The sequence below is a fragment of the Chenopodium album genome, chromosome 10 (genome assembly GCF_948465745.1).
Source record: "Chenopodium album chromosome 10, dcCheAlbu1.1, whole genome shotgun sequence".
Classification (NCBI taxonomy): Eukaryota; Viridiplantae; Streptophyta; class Magnoliopsida; order Caryophyllales; family Amaranthaceae; genus Chenopodium; species Chenopodium album.
In genome coordinates, this window is record NC_137843.1 from 25,991,361 (window position 1) to 26,002,972 (window position 11,612).

General features: G+C 31.7%; 1 protein-coding gene across 1 annotated transcript; it reads left to right on the top strand.

Moving 5' to 3' along the window:
* The first annotated feature begins 4,172 nt into the window (after positions 1 to 4,172).
* On the top strand, positions 4,173 to 6,612 carry LOC145563838 (uncharacterized). The gene is made up of 2 exons (XM_081624258.1): positions 4,173 to 4,282; positions 5,046 to 6,612. The coding sequence occupies exon 2, from the start codon at positions 5,121 to 5,123 to the stop codon at positions 6,168 to 6,170; it is 1,050 nt and encodes a 349-aa protein (XP_081480384.1). The 5' UTR covers positions 4,173 to 4,282; positions 5,046 to 5,120; the 3' UTR covers positions 6,171 to 6,612.
* The last annotated feature ends 5,000 nt before the right edge of the window (positions 6,613 to 11,612 follow it).

Here is an 11,612-nt window from a genome sequence, read left to right on the forward strand (position 1 = left end):
GTTTTTGGCCACCTAACGTCAAGAAAACTGTTAAATTTGACGGTTTTAAAAAAAAATTCTTTGAATTTCGTGAGCAAAACATGTTATTCAAAAGTTTAGGGGGTATTTTGGCCCTTTGGGTTCAATTTGAGGTCAAAATTGACAAAAAATTATCGAAAGTGTCTCGTTTTGCGTGTTTTACGCTAATCGAGATATTTTTAAACATGCAAAATGAGGCATTTTCGATCATTTTTTGTTAATTCTAACCTCAAATTGGATCCATAGGTCCCAAAAGGCCCCCAAAACCCCAAAAGACCATGTGTTTGACATGAAAATCGATGAATTTAAAAAATTCCGTTAGGTTTTGACGAAAGGTGGTAAAAAACAATTTTTTAATTTTTTATTTGGTGGTAAAATAAAAGTTTTAGAAGTTTTTTTGGTAAAAAATAATTTTTGGATTTTTATTGGTGGTAAAAGTCAAAAATCCTTAAAATAAAATCAAAACTAGCATTAAAAACATGGAATAAAAGAAAAGGCAACTAAAATACAAAATTAAGAATTAATAACATGAACAACTATTAAAAACTAATAAAAATCCTAATCAAGTTATTATAAAATGGAAAATCATAGGAAATTAAAGAAAAAGAGAGGACAATAAAGAAAGAAATATAGAAAAATGATGCTCTTTAGGCACACACTAGCTTTAAGATTATATCTTTTTGTTCTCATGATCCCTACCCAATTACACTATTTTTTATTTATTATTTCTTTATTCTCACATTCATTACTTTTCAATAAAGTATTAACCCCCACTATATGTCTTTCTGTTAAATTATTTAAATACTCCGGCTACCTCACTTATCTCTTATTACCTTTGTTTCATAATATGTGTAGCAAATGAACTTGTACGAATTCCTAGATAAAATTTGTGTTTGAGTGTTGAATGGATAAAGAAAGATAGTAATGTATGATGAGGAGAGAGATAGAGAGAATTAACAATTTAGAAAGGAAAGAAAATATTTGTTGCAAATAATGTGTATAAACCATTTTTAGTAGGAAAAATACTCTTCAATAATCCTAACTTTGCCCGATTTACTTTCAATAATCCCAACTTTTGATCTGCAATAATCCTAACTTTGACTTGCATTTTCTTTCTGAAATCTTGATTGCCTGTTACTCGCAGAAAAAATTAAAAAAGTTTTAAACAAATTATTTGATTGCCACGTGTTGCGGTTAATTGGTTCAAAAAATTAAAAAAAAGTTAAAAAAAAATTTAAATATAAAAATTGAAAATCACCTAGCCCCCACCCTTTTACACCAAAACCCCAAACCCCACTCACCCTTCCTCGCGCCCCTCCATTTTCCCCTTAAACCACCACCCTTCCCCGTTAACCCCCTCCCTCCCCTCAAAACCCCTTCCCCACCCCTCCAAACATCTACAAAACCTCCCCCCCCCCCCCACCACCCTAAAAATACCTAAGCCAGGTGAAGGGGGTGGCGGTTTTGACGGTGTGGGATGGGTGGGGGCGTCGGTTTTAGCACTAGAGGAAGGGAGAGGGTCTACTACTTAGGGGGTTAGGTTGGGGAGGGGAATGGTTTCATGGTGGCATTATGAGGGACGATAGCGGTTTTCGAGGTAAGGTTGGAGTGGAAGGGGCGATTTCAGGTGTTAAGGTTGGTTCGGTGGCAGGGGGCTATGAGGGGATAGGATGGGGAGGAGGGCTACCGATGGTGGTTGGTGGTTTGGATTTTTTTAATTTTTTGGACCAATAACGTTTTGACACATGTTAGGTAACCTAGAATAAAGGGTTGTTGTCTTTTGTTAATTGGTTTGGGATAAAACACACATTAAATTTGAGATTATTACAAAATAATTAAAAGTTTTGGAACTATTCAAAGTAAATCAGGCAAATTTGGGATTATTAAAGTGTATTTTTTCTTTTTAATAAATGTTTCACAAAATATGAAACAAAGGTGGTATTTTATTTTAATCATGCCTAAAACTATGTGTTGATTAAAGTGTAACACTTTAAAAAAAACACGGAAGGAGTAAAAATATATTGAGAGTATTGTGATTGGGGTTGGTTGAGAAACTAAAAATTGATAATAAAAAAAAAATTAAAAAAAAAACACGCACCTTAAAATGCGATAATTAGGGAATAGTATATGTAAAAGTTTGGATGTAAGATAAGAACAGTATTAAAAAGTGCGAGTGAGGTAAAAATGAGGACCATGTGAGGTGACAGATGTAATAAAATAGTAAAAGGTATTTCCATTTTGAGTGCACGTATGCCATTGCAATATCTTTAATTATAAACTAGTTTTGTGTCCGGGCGATGCCCAAATGGTTGATAAAAGTTCAGGATAAACATTTTGGGTTGAATGTTAAATATGATCGTATAATCCTTTTTGGTAATGCAGGATATTTAGATATACTGAGCTGAAAATATATTTTACTGAACTTAAATTATTTTTACTAAACTGAAAGTATTTTTTACCAAAACTAAATTTATTTTTCTTGATTAAAACTTATTTTCATTGTTTCTCTATTTTTTTGTAAATAAATAAGATATATTATAAATGGATCTTATAAGCGAGGTTAGTATAAAAGAGAAATAACAAAATATTTATGAAAGTGAAGGTAGTCGGAGGGAGAATTAATAAAATAGTAATCGATTCTTACCTCGCTTATAAGATCCATTTATAAATATTACTATGTAGGATATTATTATCATAAAGTATTATTGCACATAATACGTACCTCCACTTTCATGGATATTTTGTTATTGTACATAGTGACAATGTACATAGTAGTCGATAACAAAATATTTTTGTTATCGACTACTATTTTATTTTGTTATTGTACATAGTAGTCGATAATAAAAAAAATAGTTTGTTATTGTACATAATAGTCGACAATAAAAATATTTTGTTAATGTACATAGTAGTGGAATAAATAAAATAAAATAAAAACTAATCATCATTTAATAAGTTATCAATATGTACATAGTACTTTAAAGTATTACTATGTAGGATATTATCAAAAAGTATTATTGTTTTTTTAAATTGTTATCATTTTTTTATTGTTATCTACAAGAAAAACTTGAATAGTGATTAGTTATTTATTTATTTATTTTAAAGGTAAGAAAAATTAAATATTAGGAAGCCCTCTTCACAATGGGAATTCTTAATGTAAATCTGAATAGTGATTAGTGAGTACTTTTTAATTGAGAATGAAGTATGAATAATACAAAGTACTTCATGTTACGAGTACTTTAATATATTACTCCTTACATCCACATTACTTGTATAATAAAATTAGACATTGAGATACATTTTATGATATATCACGTTAATATTTTTATTGTATTTTTACGCAAAAAAAAAAATAAAATTTACTTGCAATAATTTCGTTTTGTACATTTTCTAATAAACGAATAATGAAATACTCCACTATATTGAAAAATCGTGCTTGACATGGATTCCGAACTAGTATCTATAATATTATTAAAACTCAATGGAATAACATGGTATTGCCATGTGTCATCCTTCATTTAATAAATTTGGCGCCACATGAACAATGACATGTCAAGACCTATTCTTTTACACTAAATATCAAATTCAATGCAAAATTATGATTGAAATATAATTTGAACCACTAAACATAAAAACAACATTTACCATCAAACTATCAATGCCACTTAATACTTATTTTTCTTAATAAAATGATTTAAACTACGCGATGTAACTTTCTAATTTTACTGTAATGCTCCTTATTTCGCAACTTTGTATTAACTACTCAATAGTATATTATTGTTTTATTATTTATTATTCAATTAATTAATAAGCATATCTAAATTTCTTTTTTAATTTCAACTTCAATTCAATATTGAAATTCGCAACCGTTGATGGGATCAAATATTTCCACCTTATACTTTTTAGTTTACTCCCTTTAATGTCTAATCAAAGTGACTAATTAAACAATTAATATTGAATTATTAAAAAAATAACTACAATATAATAAAATATAAGCAATGACCCGGGCCCTGAGCATCATCCGAGCCAAAAACTAGTTATATATTAAAATACGGAGTATAAAATAGGCGTAAAAAGAACAATATTGCAATTATTATAAAACGGTTTAATTAAAATGAATAAGTACATTATGAAAGTGATTAGCTATTGACAAACGGTTGGTCTTTTATTATCAACACCTTATCAACGGTTTTAAGCTATTTGAAGTTTTCATTTTTCTGGGGCAGCTATCCAACTGGGAGATTAAGAAGAAAGTCAATTGTTCAAGGTTAATTTTCTTTTTCCCATACCAAATTTACTGTCATAATTTCAATTTTTCATTGTTCTTAATTTTTGATCGACTGACGCAACCATATAATTGATCTTGATTATATTAGTTGATTTTATTACCATTTCAATTAATTTTTGGATTATACCTCATTTATGTTCGTTTAATGCAGACTGAAATTAGTGAAGCAATCTTGAATTATGTAATTAGCCTAATTTGATACTGTAGGTTGAATATTTAGGTGTAAAAACCATAATGTTGGATTAATGTCTGAATTTTTAGATAAATTTTTTATTTTGCTGTAAAATTTCGTGTTTATTAGTTTTGGATATAGACTATGGAAGCTTTGATCTTTTGATTTCTATTATGTCTGGTTATTTAAATGTATTTGAATTTTATGATTTATTATTAATTATTAATTATTAATTAGTTTCTGAATCAATTTTTATTAGTAGTTTAGCAACTTAATTTCATTTATTTTTCTCCGTTTTTTTTTTTTTTTTTGATGAATCAGTTTGTTTTCCAGATTTGTGAATAGTTTTAGAAGATATGAACATTTTGTTTATTCATGGGCTGGTTTGTTAAGTTATCGATTCGACATTGTGAAAACCTTGTTTATCTATTGCTTGAGATTTGTTATATTTTAGTACATGGGACTTGATTCTTGCATAAAAAGTTACACAAGTAATTTGCTTAATCATAGCTGATAGCCTGATATAGTAAAGTTTTGATACATACCTAATGTTAGATGCAATGTTTGTAGCAACTTCACTACTTAGGAGCGATGTTGGTTCCACTCAATCTAACGCGATCTGCTTAGAAGAGAAGCAAATAAACTATGTTTAAAAGAGGAAATAAATCACTTTTTCTATGGCGATCAGTTCAGAACTGTCAGGTACCTGGTGTTGTTGCACTTCTGGGGTTAGTCATCTTTGTTGCTTTGCTATATACTCTATGCATTGGGGAAAATTCGGCCTCAGATAAAAGCATTTATGATCATGCAACAAAAAGGGTTGAATATCAAGTGCTTCCCAGCCCGACTGTTGAAATTGTAAAGGAAACACAAGTCATTTGGCAAATACCATCTGATCCTAAAGCCATTCTTTTTATAGCTCATGGGTGTGGTGGCAGTGCCCTTAACTTTTGGGACAGATGCCCTGGGTGTCCAAATTGTGTAGGGTTGCCTGAAGAAAAGCAAATCGTTCTTGATGCTCTTGCTCAAAATTTTGCTGTTATTGTCATTACAAGCACTGATGTTTGTTGGTCATACGGAAAAGATGGGTTAAGGGTGAAAGAAATCATAAAATGGTGGCTAGAAAAGTATGACTTAGTGAAATTTCCGTTAGTTGGTTTAGGGGCTTCTTCTGGTGGTTATTTTCTATCTGTGCTTGCAACGGAGGTAAGATTTAGGGGAATTGTTCTTATGATTGCTTCCGGACTGTTTGATAAGATGGATAGCATCCCAGAAAACTACCCTCCTACACTGTTTGTGCACATGCCTAAGGATGTCAAAAGGGGAAGGAAGATTAACAGACACATTGAGATGTTAAGAAAGAAGGGTGTTGAAACTCGGGAGATCACGTGCATGGAATTTCCGGTAACATCACATTGGTTAGGTGATAGAGTTGAGGGCTTAAACCAGACCACATCATCCAGGTTATTTGAACTGTTCCGCAGCAGAGGTTTTATTGATGCCAAAGGGTATATGAAAAATGATGGACGTGTGACTCCTTGGAGAGAAGCCCTGAAGCAAAGCAACATTGTTTTGCCATACGGATCTAAATTTATGCATCACATTGAAGAAGAGCTGAATCTAGCTTATGCATATCATGAAATGACAAGCTTGCAGTCAGATCAAATCTTTGAATGGCTTAAAACCCACCTTTAGATTCTAGTCATGATTTAACATCTTACATTTTATTTTCTTTCTTTGTTCAAACTTTCGTTTAGAAGCTCTGTACCTACATATGAGATCATGACTGACTAGAAAATTGAGTGACGCGGTATCTTTTGGCTTTTGGGCTATAGTGAACTATATTAACATGATTGATTCAACCGTATGTGTTTCTTTTATTATGAAGTGAAGTAATAGACAATAGTTGGTTTGTTGGGTTGAAGTAATTGTCGATTTGAAACCACTTTGTCGCAGAGGCAAGGTTTTTTATATTGCACCTCCTTATTGATCCAAGGGCAGGAGCTTATCTAGAGGCATTGGGTATGGACTTAATGCATTATTGCTGATAATTATGAAAGTCTCATGTGTACAATGTAGCAGCTTCATCTTATCTTACTAAGGAGAGAAATAAGCTTGCCAAGGTCCAATTAGAGCCTGAGTTATACAGCTAAAATGATCTATCGCTTCATTTGGATAACAGATGTACTCTTTCTGGGAATGATTTTCTTATTTCAAGATTTTTAGTTTCAATTAGAATTTGATCAAGCTTATAAACTAATTGTATTTTGGGATAGTTTAGAAAAAATGGGTGTTGTTTGATTGAGCTTTTGATCTCATGTTTATAACAATCTCATTCTCTCAATGTTCCTTGGGACAGTTCCTGTGATTAGTTCTGCAGCTATCGTTTGGTAGTTTTTCAGAACAAGGCACATTATGGTCTTTATAAGAAAATGGGAAATTCTACATGGTGGCCCCAAGGATTCCATTTTTCTACGTGGAAGAACTTTTTTCCAACTCTCTTAAGTGACACCAAGGTTTTTAAAATTAAGCATAGTGCCCATTTTTTGATTTTTTGGCTAACTTTTATAGTTTTTGGTTAACCATAAGTAAAAAATAAAAATTAAAAATTAAAAAATTAAAAATTAAAAAAAAATAAAGAAAACCACTAGCCAAGCCACCCACGGTAGCCGGCACCTGCCGTACCTCCACCAGCGCCGGCGCACCCAGAACCCTCTCCCTCGGTGTCGGCGTCGGCGCAACCCCGACCTCCCTCCTTTCCCTTTCCCTGACCAATTTCGTAATCCTAATCCCCATCAATCGAAAACCCCTAAAAGAAGCTGGAAAATTCCGGCTGCCCTTCCCCACACACACGAAACCATAGCGTCGACCTTATCGAGGTGTGGGAGAGGGGCAGCCGGATTTTTCCAACGAATTTTTGGGGTTTTCGAAGGGTGGAGGTTGGGACTTTGGGTTACGAGATTGGCCTAGTTAGGGTCGGGTTACGGTGGTTGGGGAAGGGGAAGAGAGGGAGGTCGAGGTGTGGCGCCGGGGGAAGAGATCTTGGAGCGTCGGCGACAGCAGGCAGCAGTGGGGTTCACTGGTGGCTAGGTGGGTGGTTGAGTGTAAAAAAAAAATCAATTATGGTTAACCAAAAATTTAAAAAGTTAGCCATTAACCTAGAAAAGGCCACTATACTTGATTTTTCAAAACTTGGGTGCCACTTAAGAGAGTTGGAAAAAAGTTCGTCTTCCACGTAGAAAAATTGAAACCTTGAGGCCACCATATAGAATTTTCTAAATAAATAAATAACACGATTATGTGTCTACAACGAATACATAAAGATTAATAAAGAATACAAGAAGATTATTTGTAAACAGAGAGAGTATCATGCCATGGCATTCCTCTCGCTTCGAACCTACAATAGACATTGACAATGAGTCAATGATGCTATAATTCTTTCAGTGCACAATTTAATACAGCTGTGGGAAGTACCAGAAATAATGTATCCATGGAATATAACAAAAGGGCATGTATCAGCATGCACCGGTGGGCGGCCGCCATGCCTAATGCCTCTTTGATGCTTACATGCTATGCTGAAAGTTGCCATGACATAGAAAGCCCTTAATCAAACAAGTTGTTTTCTGTTTTGACATCTTCTTCCCTTGTCGTCATTAATCACACATGCATGGGACATACACCCTATATCACTAAGCTTATTGCTCTTCCTTAAAGCAGTACTAACAAGTAACAAATGAGCTTTGTTGTTTTGGGACTAAAACTTTGTTGTTGTTGTCACGATATATCATATCATATCATATCATATCATATTCCTAATAAATAAAGCCGGTCTTACAGTCAAGCCACAAGACAGCGACACTTGGCAAACCAATTTTTCGCCAAGTGTCGCGCCAAGTAGGCGACAAATAGATATTATTGTGACATATATGATGATAAAGTTAGCGGTTTTGGATAGATTTTTTAAGATAAAAATGTTGTATAGAGTTTTATTATCACTATACTTCTAATATTTTATAGGTAGAAAATTAATCATAACTTTTAATAAATATCATACATATAACTCGGTTTTATTTTAATCATAAAATTCGTTTAAAAAAGTTCTTTAAAATGAGATCCAATTATAATATATTTAATTTAGTTAAAAAAAAAAATAGAGAATCAGTAAAAATAATTTTGGTTTGGTAAAAATAATTTTATTTCATTAAAAATAATTTAATTTCAATAAAAATAATTTCAAGTCAATAATAGCATACATATCTATTTACAAACAAAACTACAAAAAGTACCCTATCCTATTAAAAAAAAAATATGAAAAAATCAGATGTATAATAAAATAACATCCGTTATAAAGTTATCTTAAAATGATTAAAAGTTACCCTTAAGTTACCCTTATATAAATAAAAGTATTTATGCTATATTGATAAAAGTTACCCGATAAAGTCCAAAAGTTATCCTTAATTCAATAAAAGTTACCTCGATACAGTAATATATTACTGTTTATTGAATGTATACAAAAGTTTTTGTTCTATAAATAAAAAAATAAGCGATAGAATATCGTATGTTTAATTTAAATGTCGTTCATTATCAAAAGTCAAAAAATTTATCCAAAAATTTTACCAACAATCCGAACATCGCCTCACACAAAACTAATACATATAATTATAGTTAATTTGTGGCGTTTCGATGTCCAAGAGAACATAAAAAACACATGGCTCTTAGCACAACCATGAAGCAATATTCACCAAAAGAAATTAAAAAAATTAAGCAATAATTATAAAGCAATATTGTACACCAAAAGAAATTAAAAAATTCAATCGAAAAAATGTACGAATAAAATTCTTGACCAAAATTACCATCTCCGTTTTAAATTATTTGTAACGATTAGCTATTTTCTAATCAAATTTTATGTTAAAACGTTGCAGTTGCAAATAATTTATAACGAAAGTAGTGTTTTTTTTTTTTTTTTTTTTTCAATTGTCGAAAATTTAATTAGATCATATTGCCAAGTTCCTTTTTCCCTACGTTGGCAACGTAAGGCCACCCAACAAAAGGGCGGCAAAAAAGATGCTCAATTTGGTCGGTTTGATTAGGCTCTTTTTGTTGTTTTGCATTACATTTTTTTGCTTCAATCTAATTGGTGACAGATACCAGCACTAAAATCTAATATCGACTCAGCTTAATTAATGATCTTCTTATATGACTAATTTCTCATATTGTATAATTGCGTAAGGAGCCACAATTTATTACCTTTATAAACAAAATACGTTTTATCAAATGACAAAATCGTAAAATAAATCAACAAAATTGTTCAGTCAGCTAGCGTTTGTTTATCAAGGTGATAAACTTTTATTTTCTCGTAATTTAGGAAGAATAAGTATCACATTTTAATTTACTCTAACCCTTTTATTTGTTTATGTATTACTCTAACCATGGAACTTCTACTCTTCTAGCTAGGATGCCTAGTGTGTAACACCCTAGAAATTCCTTTTTTTTAAAAAATATCTGTTTTACTCTGTTTAAAACTCAAAATAGGAAAATTTAAGACATTACCGCCACCGTGAAAACGGCTAAGGCAATTATCAAAGACACACTGTGGAAGACTATCTTTAAAAACATTCAAAACGACTCAACTTAAAAGTCAACCAACGAAAATATAAGTCAAACCAAAATAAAATAAAGTCAACTTACAACTTGGAACCATTGTAGGCCCTTAACAAAACTGTACCAATTCAAAACCTTTGCGTTAGTCTCACAAACATAATATAATAAAATAATAAAAGCAATAAAGACATCATAGACTTATGGAAACTAGTATGATTCGTTCTTCACTCATGCCCATCAGGGATATGCTTCATAACTTGAAAAACTTCTCTCTACTTGTTTCCAATACTTTCCATTAAAAATAGGTCATCATAGGACCAAGGTAAAGACAAGGCCAACAAACACACAATCAGCAAAGCTGAGTACATAAGCGTAATTAAACACACTAACATGCTTTCACCTATCAACACACAACTTACCTCGTTGCACCTGTTTACAAGTACACATATACAACAAGACTTCTCAACTAAGTAATTAAATAATTTATTTAGTTTTGATTACGCATTAAACGGGTTTTCCCCCTAACATGCTCCAATAAAGGGGTACTAACACAGGAGCTAACCGTGCCAGTATAAAATAACCACTCGTAAGTGGCAGAATTACTGCGCATAATAATAAAAGGAAAATACAGCGTCTTGTAATCCCAGTAGAAGGTATGGTTAAATATAAAACCCCATAACTCCCCCCATAGGTTCATACTCAAGGTGTATACGTTACAAGAGTTTTGGTGCGTAATATCTTTCACTTTACGTTATTTACATATTATTAAACTTGGTGATGACTCTCAAACCATGACATAATCAAACATTATAATTATCTAAATAACTAAACATTCCAATTTAATTATGGAATAATTAGTGACCACATAATATTTAATGTTGAACCCTTTTTAAATCTACCTCGGTGTTAAAGACACCTTAAACGCATAATGAGCCAAAATTCTTATCCCTCGGTATTAGAAACACCTTAAGTGCACTAAGGCATCAACATATAATTTATTCCTCGTGTACATAGACACTTACATAGCTCCTTTCTCATGCTTATAACATCAATAAAAATTATATGAGCCATATTAAAATTCCTTTTTAATATTCCAAACAAAATTAAACAATTGGTTTAATTAAACATGCTCTCTATCATGCCAATAATAAAAGTGTGGTTCATATATAACATGCCCAAAATAATTATTTCCATTCAATAATCCATCACAAATAAATCATGCTTCATAATTCAATCACCAATATCAACCCATTCACAATTTCCAATCATAATTTAGCATGATACTATTTAGGATTAAATAATCAAGTCTAGCATGTTACTATATCATCAAAAACATGCTAAATACGCGAATGTACCTCATATACGATCTTAAAATCGCCACAACTAATAAAAATCGCTTACTTTAAAGTCTCCTATAAACCAAAATCATAATATGGCATTAAAATCTACTCCATACAAATTTCCAGCAATATATACTCTTATTAAACCACTCATAATTTAATTAAAACAAGCTGAAAATTAATTTGAACTTCATGC

Excerpts from the sequence above, each read along its gene's own strand:
- LOC145563838 (XM_081624258.1), top strand. The coding sequence starts at position 5,121 with ATGTTTAAAAGAGGAAATAAATCACTTTTTCTATGGCGATCAGTTCAG.